Source organism: Loxodonta africana, chromosome 3 (assembly GCF_030014295.1).
Source record: "Loxodonta africana isolate mLoxAfr1 chromosome 3, mLoxAfr1.hap2, whole genome shotgun sequence".
NCBI classification, from domain to species: domain Eukaryota; kingdom Metazoa; phylum Chordata; class Mammalia; order Proboscidea; family Elephantidae; genus Loxodonta; species Loxodonta africana.
The window spans coordinates 12,687,633-12,700,989 of NC_087344.1; the positions used below are offsets into that span (position 1 = coordinate 12,687,633).

Consider the following 13,357-nt stretch of genomic DNA (forward strand, 5'->3'; position numbering starts at 1 on the left):
CAAGACCAAACACTTCTAAGACAAAAGCCCGGTGGTTCAGTGCCCCCAAGAGTGCTTACATGCCCTGCAGGTCCCAGAGATGAGGTCTGCCGGCTCTAGGCCTGCTGCTGTCTGCCTGTGTTGTCAGGGACACCAGGCAACCACCCAGGTGAACGCCCATGCCTGCCTCGCCCTGAGCCAGGGGTACGGGCGGCTGGCTGGATCCAGGCTTCCTCGATGTTGTTTCATTTCCCGTTTCAGCAGTGGCTCAGGTTTCACCACTATTGCTGCTTCTCCCTGGTTCTCTTGGGGTAAGCTCTTGAGTCATCGCCTTTCCTGCCCTCCCCACTTCCCGGCCCCCCGCCCAACTCCTCCTTGTCCACGCTGTAGCCAGATATTCCAGAAAGTTACATTGAACCTTGCCGTTCTCCCTGTCTCAGAAGCCTGGAGGTGCCCCTCTGCCTTCAAGAGCAAGTCCAAGCTCCAAAGCCCTTCTTCCTCTTTCATCTCTTGCTGTCCCAGCTCCGTGAGCTACAAGTGCTGCTCCCACACACACTGTGCAGTTGTGCACACTGTCATCAGCAAGAGTTGGCTAGACATTTCTGCTTCGGTTATTTCATAACTTCCCCCTCCCCCAGGCAGAATTCAGAGTTCTAGAATCGGAGGCGCCTAACACCGTCTCCACGGTTCTTGCACTCCTAGTGGAGCCCTCTGCTTCTGCAGGTCTTCGCAGTAGCCTGTGCGCCCGCAGTGCCTGACAGACTTGGGCGCTCCATAGGTGCTTGAGTGGACATGGGTAACCCACTGGCTCATGACTGTGTGCCTTAGATTTGGACAGTTCAGAAGGGTCAGGTATTAATTGGCGTTGCTTTGTAGATCGGGGGGTGGTGTATATTGCAAACCAAGCCGTTTCCAGGGTGCGAATGATCCTGAAGCCACCAGAAAGGCTTATCATGGGGCACCGTCAGATTGTTCTCCTGTGGGCAGAAGAATGGCAACACGGCTGAGGAGCCCAGAGCAGCTGGGCTGAGCAGTCACGCACCAGGCATGAGGGTCCCTTTCCTTTTTGACTCTGTCACCCAAAGTCCACCAGGTAACCTAGACTGAGCGCAGCCCGCTTGGGTCTGTGCTCAGGTTTGCCTCATGAGTTATAGTCTCGTCTTCCCTCCCTGTGTCCAGGCCATGTGCTGTACGCCGACATCAAGATGGAGAATGGGAAGTCCAAGGGGTGCGGTGTGGTCAAGTTTGAGTCACCCGAGGTGGCTGAGCGGGCCTGCCGGATGATGAATGGGATGAAGCTGAGTGGCCGAGAGATTGATGTTCGAATCGATAGAAATGCTTAAGCATTTGCCTTTTTTAAACATCGAGACCAGACCTCTGAATTTGTATTTTTTCTTGTTAACCATTTTAATTTGTTGGCTGGATGTATAAAGATGTTTAAAAAATTCAGTTGCTTTTTGGGGTAATTTGAATTACTTTTTTAATGACTGGGGTTCCATTTGACTGTTTGCATTGAGATTGCAACGTGCACAATTTTTTTTGTAGTTGTGGCATCTTGTTGACATCAAATATGACTTTGATAATAAATACCAGTTCCTGAAAGCTGCTCGCTTGTGTATGTGTGTTGTGGGGCCACCACCCTTGAGCCCCGGTTTCCTTTCTCCCCTTGGAGCTGGGCTGTGACCTTGTTCCCACACCTCCTGTCTACGGCCCCTTTGGGAAAAGACCCTGCTGTGGACGCTGCATCCCAGTGGTTGTAAGTCCCCACTGTGAGAATACTTGGCCGTCTGGAGCCACCCCATCCCCTTCTTGTACCCTCGCTCTGGGGACCCAAGGGCTGTCACCATGGTCACTTCCAGCCTGGCTTTTCTTAAGACACCGCAAGTAGGGTGAGGGCTTGGAGCGTGTTCTTTCCCTTCAGAGGCCTGGGCTGAGCTATATGCACAGGCGCTGGTGGACTTGGGAGTTACACCCACACACCAGCATGCGATCACCCAGGCCTACTCTGCACAGGTGTCTACAGCCTGCTGTTCCTGGGTGGGCGGCAGCTCAGAGTGTGGGCTACATCCTTCTACCTGTGTGCACCTCCACACTGCCTGGCATCTGACACGTTTGCTCCCATTGTTCCCCAGCTGTTGGTTGTTGCTTTGGTAGAGGAATCCAGTCACAAGCCCCCCCGCCCCCGCCGAAGTCTGGAGGGGACATCTTCCCCTCACCGTGATCCCTGAGGAATGAGATATGGGGAGTAGCTGTGTCCATAACCTTGCAGGACACCAGGCAGTCTGGCCAGTTGGTTTCCTGTACCTCTGCTCCACCCCTTGTGCGATCAGGCAGGTAAAGGAAAGACACAAAGCAGGTTTTGCTTTCAGAGGGGCTTTATGTTGTCCGTGTCCGTCCAAGTGGCCAGACAAGCCTTGGCAGCATCCACTGCTGAGCTCTGGGGTCCTGCAGTCTGGGTGGCTGTTATGGTGGGTTGGTCCTGGGAACCCATACCTGCGAGCCTTACTGTCCTCGGGGTGGTAGCTGACTCGCCAGAGGGTCTGCAGAGGAAGGATGGCTTCCAGCGACCGCCTCCCCCATGGGCAGTGGGGTCGGGGCTGGACCCATCCCACGGCACTGCGCTCTGTTCCGACCTGCTCTGAGCATCTACGTACCCCAGAAGCCGACGTCGTCATATACCTCCGTTTCCCTGGCAGAGAGCACAGTTGGGTCAGCAAGGCCATCCCCACCCACGGCACCCCCAGCACCCACCGCCCGGCAGGGCCAGCACTCACAGGGGGAGCAGAGCTATCCTGGGCACGTAACCATCTGTAGAGAGAGCAGGCAGAGGTGAGTACCCGTGGCCCATGGCGTCCTGCCCCAGCGTGCCCGGCTCACTCACATTTGCCCTTGGTGTCTCGACACAGCATCTCATCCTTGTTGGTGAACTCGATCACCTCCAGGATCTCCCCGCGCCGGATTCCCAGGTGCTTGCCACCCCCACGGCGGGTCTTGGCGTTGGGGTCGATCATCATCTTTGTCTGAATCACGATCTCCCCCTCAAACTGGGGGGTCAGGTGTTAGGGCTTCTGCTTAGGCTGCCGCCCTGGGGACCTGTCGTCCTGAGGATGGGGTTCCCGGGGCTCTGGTTGGCTGGAGCCCCACCTGGCCCACCCAGGACTCTTGCGGGGCTTGGGGTCCAAACCTTGAACTTCTTCCGGAATTCCCTCTCCGCCTTCTCCGCTTTCCTCATCTGCTTCAGGGTCTTCTGGTCCACGGGTGGCAACTGCTGTGGCTGGGGGGCTTTCTCCTTCCTGATCCCCCCCCAAGGAGTAGGGGTGCTCATGAGCAAGACGTGCTCCTCTCCGGGGTCTCCCGCCCCTCCGGGCTGTGGCCCCACCCTGTGCCGCCCCAGGACTGTTACCTGGGCTCTGGGTCCTGTGGAGGCCTCTTGCGGGCCTGCTGTGGAGCCGCCACTTCATCTGGAGACAGGCAGGTGCCAGGTCAGGGCAGGGCCCCCCAGGGCCCAGAGCCTCTAGCTGCCAGCCCCCCAGCCCACCCTCCACCCCTCTCCGAGGCCTTTCTCGGGGGTTGTCAGTTCTGGTGGGCTGCCTTTCGTCTTTCTAGCTCCTGCCACATTCGCGCGCTTTCCCAGGAGAACTCACGTCAGTCCTCACAGAAGCCTTACTATGACAGCAGCCCATACTGTCATTCCCACCTCCTTGATGAGGCGCTAAAGGCTCAGGGAGGCAAAGCAACCTGTCCAAGGGCACACAGCAGCCAAGTGTTGTTAGGGGCAGGATTTATTCACAGGCTTCTGAGGACATTTCACTTGTGCTTCCTAGAGCAGGTTATAGTCTGGGAATTGTAATAAGATCTGGGTCAAAAGTAAGGCAAAGAAAAGCCTCAGAGAGGGGCTGACGGGTGGGACTTGGGCTGGCATGGCAGTTAAGACTGGCCTGCGAGGGTGCCCCGGTGAGTCCACGACCAGCCTTCGGACAGGAGCCCTGCTGGCCAGGGGGCTGGCCACCAGCAAGGCTCCCCAACACTGTCAAGGGAAGGACCCAGAGCTGTAGTCCCAGCTTTCCGCTGTCCCTGAGAACGACTTGAGCACTGCTCTCGACATTTCAGGCCAGCAGCCATGAGGGGTGTCTCTGAGGGGCCTGGCCTCTCAGTAAGAGAGGCCAAGGTGTCGGGTCCCTCTCCTTTCTAGCCCTTATGTCTCAAAGCAGCGTCTTGGTTGCTGGGACCCACTTCCTAAGTCACACTCCTGGGGAGGTGTGCTCCCTGTAGGCAGCAGGGACCTCACTCCCAACAAGTGAGGGAAAGCCAGGACAGCAGGTCCTTCTGGGTCCCCGGGGCCAGTCCTGAGATGACCTAATGGGCAGAGGTCTGACTCACTGGCCTAGATCTATGAGCACATACTACAGATCCAGATCATCTTGTTCTGGAAGGTTCTGTTCAGTGCTAGGCTGTCATGCCCCTCCTGTGCGTGCCTCCCATGGGCAGACAGACCCAACAGAGGTGCGGTGTCTGTGCCTGCCCACGTGACATTGCCCCTCCGGAGCCTCCCGCCTCTCGCAGGAGCAGGCTGGCTCCAACACGTCAGCGACTACACAGTCCCCACAGCAACGCGCACCCCTGGGGACCACGGGGCAGGGCAGACTGGGCTGAGCTGTGGCCTGGCCACTTCTGGCCTGTGACCCCGAGCAGGCCACCCTCACATCCTGCCTTCCATGTGTGGCCTGCTCGGTCTGTGAAAGAGCTGGGCCCTGCCTGACCTCCAGAGGAGCCCCCAGCTGTCACTGCTCTGGGTGAAGCAGAGTGGGAGGAGAGGGGATACACGTCCTGACGCCCCTTGCATTGGGAGGACAGACTGGAAAAGGACCATCTGCAAACAGAGGCCCACATGGCAGGGGAGAGAGCCAGGGATGTGTCCGCGGGCATGTGGTGTTGGTTGTGGCCGCGTCCCCAGGCGTGGGCGCCCAGACCCAAGCCACAGCCTCCACAGCTGCAGAAGCAGGAGGGGCCCTGCCAGGAAGCTGTGTGCTAACAGGGTGTTGCAAGCAGCTCCTGGGGGAACCTGGGAGAAGCAGAAGGGGCCCAGGAGGGTGCAGCCACCATGGAGTCGAGCAGCCAGGGCTGTGGACTGGTGGGGGGAGAGCAGCAGCACCCCAAGGGCTGTGGGGAGACCCAGAGGAAAGGCGCGAGGAGGAGCCCAGGTTCCCTCACAGGAGGCCCTTCCCAAGGCGGGGCGGTCTGGGAGCAGAGGCTGCTCTGCCTCCTGGCCAAGTTACTTCTCAGATCCTCAAGGTCCCCATCTATAAAATGGGGATGATACTGTCTTGGGAAGGAGCCCTAGTGGCGCAGTGGTTGAGTGCTTGGCTGCTAACCAAAAGGTCAGTGGTTTGAACCCCCCTAGCGGCTCCGTGGGAGAAAGACCTAGCGATCTGCTCCTGTAAAGGTTACAGCCTAGGAAACCCTATGGGGCAGTTCTGTCCTTTCACGGGGTTGCTATGAATTGGAATCGACTTGTTGACACCTAACAACCTGAAAAAACTCGTTACCCTCAAGTTGATCTCAATTCATAGTGACCCTGTATGACAGAATAGAACTGCAGAACTGCCCCATAGGGTTTCCTAGGTTGTGATATTTATGGAAGCAGGCTGCCAGGTCTTTCTCCTGCAGAATGGGTTCAGTCCACCAACCTTCCAGTTAGTAGACAAGCACTTAACTCCCGCGCAACCAGGGCTCCCTCACCTAACGACGACAACAAATTGCCTTGGGAACGTGTTCTTGTGGAAGCTCTCTGTTACCGTGTCAGGCTGATGAAGACATAAACCGGCAGAGATGGGCTGGGAGCATGAGCCATTGTCCGGCTCGCGAGAAGCAGAGAAAGAAGGGCCCTTTGGAGCCCAGAGCAGACTTGTGTCCTAGGAATAAGGGGCCTGCCCAGGGGCCTGGGCAGGGAGTAGAGGAGCATCCCAGTGCCTTGGGGCCTGGGACTGCAGACAAGGGCAGAACAGAGGGGCCCCTCTCCTGCCACAGCCACAGCGGGGTTTTCAGCGTCTGAGTTCCAGGTCGAGGTCCTGCCTGGCCACCCCTCAGGCCCCTTGGACACACAAGGTTTAAAGTAGAACCTGCATCTTCTCTAAACCTCGAGCTCTCCTGGGTCCCCAACTCGGGGAAAGCTTCGCTATGCCCCCAGGTGTGAGCCTCGAACCTTGGGGCCACCGTCAAGCCCTGGCTGCTTCCTACCTCTGGATGCTTCTATTGCTCCCCAAGCCACTGCCCTGGGCCACGCTCTGCTGCCACAGCTTCTCTTGGCTGTTGCCTTCTGGGCTTGCCTCCCCCCAAAACCCACCCAGTGCTGTCGAGTCGATTCCGACTCATAGCGACCTTATAGGACAGAGTTTCCAAGGAGCGCCTGGAGGATTCGAACTGCTGACCTTTTGGTTAGCAGGCGTAGCACTTAATCACTATACCACCAGGGTTTCCACCTCCCAGACCTTTTTAAGAGGCCCCCTGCTGCTTTCTCCCTATTTCAGTCAAGACCGTGGGTTGTTGTTGGACCATGCACCAGGAGCAGGGTAGGAAATGCCCTTGCAACTGAGGTTTCCAAGGTGTCTGGGCCGCCTGGGGCTGGCCAAGGGCAGAGGGAGGAGCCCCCCAGGCCCGCACGAACCTCTGCTCCCTGGGCTGGGGCTGGAGTCCTCTTGCTCCACGTCGTCATAGAGCTCATAGATCCCTTCTGGCTCCCTGCAGGGACACCTGAGCTGAGGGCCAAGTCCACCCACCACCTGCGCCTGCCCCTGGCCCCCACACTCACTGTGAGATGGCTTTGGGCTGCCGGGCCTGGAAGTTGATCCCAGTGAAGGAGTGGCTCTTGTGCAGGGCTGTGGAAAGAGAGCAGATGGAGGCGGTCTACCTGCCCGCCCCCCTGGAGCCTCAGCCCTCCTCCTGCCCAGGCTGCCCTGACCCACCTGTGGCTGCTGCCATTGAGGGTCTCCGAAAACTCTGGATATCCGGGGGCCCTGGGGGCAGTGGGGGCTTGGGAGGAGGGGGTCCCAGGCTGCTGGCAGGGGGCAGAGGCCTGCGCCGGGGTGGGTGGCCGGGCCCAAGGCCTAACCTCACGCCTCCACTGTAAGCAAGGCCCCCTGGCCGGCCCTGCCCTGCTGGACGGGGTCCAAACCCAGGGCCGAGTGGGAACCTGGGGCTGGTGCCCCCCACAGCGGTGGGCAGCGAGCTCTCCGAGACTGAGCTGGGGAGCAGAGGCTTTCGAGAGAGGTCACTGAAGAACCCAGCCTGTGTGCGCTTCCGAGGCAGGCTACCAGCCTCGGCCTGCGAGAACTTGCGGGTCAGCCCATGGCCTTCGGGCTGCGGAAACTTCTTGGGCAGCAAGCCGAACTCAGGCTCCGAGGCCGTCCTGGGCAGGGTGCCCAGCTCAGCCTGTGGGGCCTTCTTGATCAGTGCCTGGAACTCCGGCTGCTGCGGCTTCTTGGGAAACACACCAAACTCGGGCTCCGAGGCCGTCCTCGTAAGATCACCGAACTCAGGCTCTGGGGACATCCTGGCGCACTCACCCAGCTGAGGCTGCGGACCCTTTTTGGGAGAGGCACCTAACGCGGGCTTTGAGGGATGGGGGTGTGGCTCCCCGGGCTCCAGCCTCGAGGGCAGTGTCTGCGGGACCTCAGTGAACTCAGGCTGCAGCAGGGGCTTCTTAGGGAGGCCACTGAGTTGAGGCTGCGGGGGCTTCCGGGGGTACACCCCAGACTCAGGCTTCTTGGGAAAGGTCCCGAACTCGGGCTGTGGGGGCTTTGGGGCAGCCTCGCTGGACTCCGGCGGCCAGGGCTTCCTGGGGAATGCAGTGGACTTGGGCTCTGAGGATGGCTTGCTGGGCTCCAGCTGCAGGGGCTTCCGAGAGGCCTCGCTGAACTCGGGCTTCTTGGGAAATGGACAGGCCTCAAGTGGGGGCAACTTTTTAGGGCCTGCGCTGAACTCCGGCTGTGAGGGCTTCCTGGGGTGGTCGGTGAACTCGGGCTGAGAGGCCTTCTTAGGGCCTGCATTGAACTCAGGCTGTGAGGGCATCTTGGGGTGATCAGTGAACTCAGGTTGCGAGGCCTTCTTAGGGCCTGCACTGAACTCTGGCTGCAAGGGCTTCCTGGGGTGATCAGTGAACTCGGCCTGCGAGGCCTTTTTAGGGCCCGCAATGAACTCGGGCTTCAAGGGCTTCCTGGGGTAATCGGTGAACTCAGGCTGTGAGGCCTTCTTGGGGCCTGCACTGAACTCGGGCTGCGAGGGCTTCTTGGGGTGATCAGGGAACTCAGGCTGCGAGGCCTTCTTAGGGCCCGCACTGAACTCAGGCTGCGAGGGCTTCCTGGGGTGATCAGTGAATTCGGGCTGTGAGGCCTTCTTGGGGTGCTCGCCTGGCACAGGCTGTGGAAACTTGGGCAGTTTGTTGAACTCAAGCTTCGGAGGTTTCTTGGGGAGTTCACTGGGCTCGGGCTGAGAGGCCTGGAACTTTGCTTGGAGGCTCCGGAAGTCCTGATGGCCCTCCTATGGGACACGGAGCCAGTCAGGCGGTGACTCTGATACAGAGGGTCGTGGGGACACACATAGACAATGTCATAGACACGCACCACCATCACCACCCCCAGGCTTCTCTTCCCTGGCCTCAGCCCTCATGCCTTTCTCTTTCAAGGATCCCCCATATTTTTTTCTTCAGCCTCCCCCTGAGCCCAAAACAAAATAAAACCCAACCAGCTGTCGTCGAGTCATTCCAACTCATGGCAATCCCATGTGTGCAGAGTAGAGCTGCTCCAAAGGGTTTTCAAGGGTGACCTTTTGGAAGCAGATTGCCAGGCCTTTCTTCTGAGACACCTTGAGTGGGTTCGAACTGCCAACCTTTCAGCTAGCAGCTGCTTAACCATTTGCAGCACCCAAGGATGACTCTCTGAGCTCCAGGCTCCTGTAACTATGCCCTCCCTCACCCCCACTCACCAGGAGGACCTGAGCGCCCGATTGCCTGGTTTCCCCAGCCTGCTGCCCCCACAGTCCTCTCTCAGTGATGGTGTCTTCCCGGTATCCCTGACGCCCTCCTCCTCTCATACCCCGTTTCTCCAGTTCCTTCTGTTCCAACTTCCAAATACCATCCGGAATCCAAACACATCTCACAGCCTCACCACTGTCACCAGGCCCAAGGACCCTGCCTCCATTTCTGGATTATAACAGGCTCCTCCAGGCCCCCACCCTTCCCTCACCACCTCCGTCAGTTCCCCTCCCCACCCTGCACAGCAGCCACAGGACGCCCGTTAGGCCCCAGCTCCCGCTGCTCCAATCCTGCTGCGGTTCCTCGAGTGCCCACTAAACGCCAGAGGCCTCGGCAAGGCCCTGGCTCTGTCCCAAGTGCCCTTGAAGCCCCTCGTCGAGTCCCAGGGCCACCTCCTTCCCCACTGCCTCCTTCCACTCCCCTTGTTGCTCCTTGAACTACCTTCCCTCCCATCTTGGGGCCTTCGAACTTGCCCTTCCCCTCTCCTGGGACACTCTTCTCCACCACGTGGCTCTTTCCTCTTCCTCCTCCAGTATTTGCTTATTAGAGAGGTTTTCCCGGAGCGCCATATTGTAAATTGGTTCCCCTTCCCCAGTACTGAGTTCCCTGAATGGCGCAAACAGTTCAATTCTCAGCTACCAACCGAAAGGTTGGTGGTTCACATCCACCCAGAGGCACCCCAGAAGAAAGGCTCGTTGACCTGCTTCCGGAAGATCAGCCACTGGAAACCCCAGGGCGCACAGTTCTGCTCTGACACGGGGTCGCCATGAGTCGGAGTTCACTCGAAGGCAGCCGTTTCTGGGTGGTGTAAACAGTTAACCTGCTTGTCTGCTAACCAAAAGGTGGGTGGTTCACGTCCTCCCAGAGGCACCTCAGAAGAAAGACCTGACAATCTACTTGTGGAAAGGGCCTATGGAGCAGTGTTCTACTCTGACACACATGGGGTCGCTGTGAGTTGGAGCTGACGTGCCAGCAGCTGTTCTTTTTGTTTCTGTACTACCTACGTGATTTTTCCCTTAGCAGCTGCCACCGTGTGTCATGCCTTTTATACATACACGGACACACACGCACACATTTTTTATGTGTCCTGACAGTTTTTGTTTTGTTTGTTTTTTTGCCTCTACCCCCACCCTCCGCCCCTGGAAGAATGTAAGTGCCGCCAGGGCTGTCATCTTCGCAGTGCCTGTCACGAAGTAGGTGCTCAGTAAATGTCTGTTAAATGAAAATACACAGAGAAGCACAAAGGTATCGTCTCAACCATGTACAGTCTGTTACAGACCCACGTGGACATGTGTGGAGGGACACACGGACCTGGGCTAAGCACAGGCACACGTCACAGACACCAGGCAGCAGCGGCAAACAGTCCACCTCAGGCACCTTCCCTGGCGCTGCACGAGCCCACAATGCTGCGGAAGGCTCCTGGCGACAGGCACGGGCAGGCGCCCAAGTAGGGCAGGCCCTTTCTGACCTATAAATTCCCCCCAGGTGGCCCTGCATCAGACCCCTGAGCCTGGCTTTCTGGGGGTCAATAAGGTTGGGGGAGGAGGAGGCAACAAGCGGGAAGAGGGAAGGACTGGCCTGACCTTTGCCTCACTCTCCCTGTCGGGAGAGCCAGGGGGTCCGGATCACCCCTTGGAAAGACGAGGACCCCCGCCAGGGGCCTGAACCGTCTCTGGTCAAGCCCCCAGCTGGGCTGGCTGAGTCCAGGGTTCCCAAGTGACCACAAGGCCTGATAAATCAGGATCAGCAGGTCATGATTCAGGTGAAAGGGAGATGGGCATGGGAGGTGATGATGTATGACCCACTTTGTCACGCCACAGGAAGTCCCTACTCTCATCCCGGCCTCCCGTGACCAGGTTGCTGCTCATGCTGACCTGGGAGGTGGGGAGTGGTCCTGGGCTGTCCCACCTGTCCCCCTTGCAGTCACAGCCCAGCCTGGCCTGCCCTCAGAGCCCGAGCTGCCCTGGAGCTGCGCCCAGCTGCTTCCTACCTTAGGGCCCTTTCCGGGTCTCAGCCCCACTCCTAGGCTCTCCACTCCTACAATGTGCCCACTACTCCCCATTGCTCCTCCTTCGCTACCTCAGGTATGGGGCTCTCCCGGGGTTGGGGACTCACCATGGCTGCAGGCAGGTGACGGGCTGGGGCGCGTGGGACCCGCGCCGGGCTGCTGCCTTCAGGAAATGACTGTGGCTTCTGCTCTGGCCAGCTCTCAGGGGTGGGGGCTGCTGGTGGAAGGCAGAGGAGGAAGGAAAGGAGGCGGGGACTACCCCAGCCTGTCCTTAGATCCTGCAGGTACCTCTGTCCCCCTTGAGTTTCTGTCCCACCTGCTGCTGCTGTCCCTGAGCTTCAGGTGCTGGGCAGTATCCATGCCCAACAGGGGCCCTAGCTTGTTAACTCTCTGTTGCCCTCTCCCCCGGGGGTACTCAGTGCCAGGCCTTGGGGGCCTTCTGCCTCCAGAGAGAAAGGCCCCAGGGGAATCCAGCCCTGGCTGGAGCCTCCGATGGGGCATCCTGGGTGGGAGAAAGGCATGATCAGACCTGGGGAGCCCCCAAGAGCTGGGAGAGGGGAGGGGTGTGCTGTCTGAGGCCTATTGCCTGCCCTCTTGCCTCACTCACCTTCCGCATTTCAACGCTTCCCCACCAGCTGCTTCCCAGCTCGGACCCAGACTTCCCTGTCACACTGCGAGGCTAGAGGGCTAGGGCAGACAAGCTGGCACAGGACCTGGCCAGGGTGGCGGATTTGGTTGTGGTGATGGAAGTGGTCAAATGCCCTGCCCACGGGGGGGGAGAGGGGGGAAGAGGGGGCCTGAGGACACCCCAGCCCATCACTTCCCTTCTTGAAAGTGTGAAGGGGAGGAACCAGAGGTGACAGAGGGCAACAAGGTGGCAGAGAGGAGCTGGAGGCAATGGGAAGGACCAGTCCAGCCAGATAAAGGCAGGTACTGACAGGGGCCTGTCCTTGGAGGTCTGCAACCTCACGGGGAAAGCCTCCAGTTCAGAACATTGGAATTCCCTGAGGAGTTGACAAGACAAAACCCTGCATGGATTCTGACTTAACTGGTCTGAGTGTGGCTTGGGCTGTTGTTAGTTACCTTCCAGTGGATCCCACGTCTTGGCGACCCCACATGTACAGAGCAGAACTGCTCTGTAGGCTTTTCTTGGCTGTAAGCTTTACAAAAGCAGATTGCCAGAACTTTCTTCCACAATACTGCCTTAAGTTGTTAGTTCCTGTCGATTTGATTCCGACTCACAGCAGCTTCATATGTGCAGAGTAGAACTGTATTCCATAGGGTTTCAAGGCTGTGACCTTTTGGAAGCAGATGGCCGGGCCTGACTTCCATGGCACCTCTGGGTGGGTTTGAACCGCCAACCTTTGGGCTAATAGGCACTTGACTGTTTGCACCAGCCAGCCACCTGTGGCCTGGGTACGAGGATGTTTTAGGCCTGCAGAGCTGATTCTAATCTGCAGCTACATTGAGCAGCACCAGAAACCTTGCTAAGATGCAGATTCTGACTCAGCTCCACGATGGGCCTGATTCCCCAGGCCCCCCAGTGATGCCGGGACTGCTGGTTCAAAGACCACACTTTGAGTAGTGAGGTGGGAATGAGCTTATTTGAAGAAGGGGGAGACAGGGAAGGCAAGCCGGCCTGTCTTGAGGACGGTGCCTTCTGCCTTCATCCTCTGCCCTTCAGAAGGGAACTGGCAGCACCTTCATTTCTGTGTCTGCATTAAGAAAGAGCACAGCTTCGGGATTCCGGAGCCTCCAGGCCACTTTGCAGGTGTAGGGCCCCTTCCAAACAGGGCCCAGCCAGGGTCCTCTGGGTCTCCAGCCTCAGCCAGCAAAGGCTGGTTGGAAAAGCACCGCACGGAATGTTTGGTAAGGGAATGCATGAATAAAAGAACAAATGATTATTGGCCAAGAGCATAAAGTAGATGCTCAGTCAAGGTCAGCGAAAGGACTGACAGCTGGTGACTCGTGGGCAGGGGAGCCAGCGGGCGGTGCGTGTGGCAGGCCGGGGAAAGCAGGTGTGGGGGCGCGGTCCCGGCACGGCCACCAGGGGGCATATCCCCCCCCCCCCCCCGCTTTGTGTGTTTGGCGCCTTCCCTGTGGAGCTGGGGCCTGGGTCCGCGAGGCCAGACATGGACAAGCGGCTCCACTTGCAGCTGCGGAATCGGAACCCAGCAGAAGTTATCAGGGGGCAGGATCCGCCTTGGGGAGCGGGGTTTCGCTGGGGCGCAGCCTGGAACACTGTGGACTGGGGAGGGGACCAGGCCTGGGAACTTAGACGCTCGGGTGTCCTAGCGCGGGGGGCGAGGGGCCTGAAGTGCGCAGAGAGCTGAAGCTGGCAC

The 13,357-nt window shown here is 58.7% G+C and overlaps 2 protein-coding genes across 7 annotated transcripts in view; one reads left to right on the forward strand and one right to left on the reverse strand.

Annotated features, from left to right (window-relative positions):
- HNRNPM (heterogeneous nuclear ribonucleoprotein M) overlaps positions 1-1,581 on the forward strand; it is a 37,662-nt gene extending 36,081 nt beyond the window's left edge. For all 6 annotated transcript variants that reach the window (XM_064280515.1, XM_064280516.1, XM_064280511.1 and 3 more), the window contains one exon: positions 1,159-1,581. In XM_064280515.1, the coding sequence (XP_064136585.1) occupies positions 1,159-1,322 (164 nt within the window). In that variant the 3' untranslated portion in view covers positions 1,323-1,581. The remainder of the gene's footprint in view (positions 1-1,158) is intronic.
- Positions 1,349-13,072, reverse strand: PRAM1 (PML-RARA regulated adaptor molecule 1). The gene is made up of 13 exons (XM_064279828.1): positions 12,972-13,072; positions 11,638-11,777; positions 11,431-11,517; positions 11,123-11,232; positions 6,942-8,514; positions 6,788-6,854; positions 6,644-6,717; positions 3,383-3,440; positions 3,164-3,272; positions 2,861-3,023; positions 2,754-2,787; positions 2,634-2,668; positions 1,349-2,519 (listed from the first exon to the last, which is right to left on the reverse strand). The coding sequence occupies exons 1-13, from the start codon at positions 13,070-13,072 to the stop codon at positions 2,482-2,484; spliced, it is 2,589 nt and encodes an 862-aa protein (XP_064135898.1). The 3' UTR covers positions 1,349-2,481.
- Positions 13,073-13,357: the final 285 nt, after the last annotated feature.

Coding starts and splice junctions, on each gene's coding strand:
- PRAM1 (XM_064279828.1), bottom strand. CDS start 13,072: ATGCCCCCTGGTGGCCGTGCCGGGACCGCGCCCCCACACCTGCTTTCC. Junction 11,233..11,430: donor CCCCCAAGGCCTGGCACTGA/GTACCCCCGGGG, acceptor GCCTTCCACCAG/CAGCCCCCACCCCTGAGAGC. Junction 3,273..3,382: donor CCACAGGACCCAGAGCCCAG/GTAACAGTCCTG, acceptor GGGGGGGATCAG/GAAGGAGAAAGCCCCCCAGC.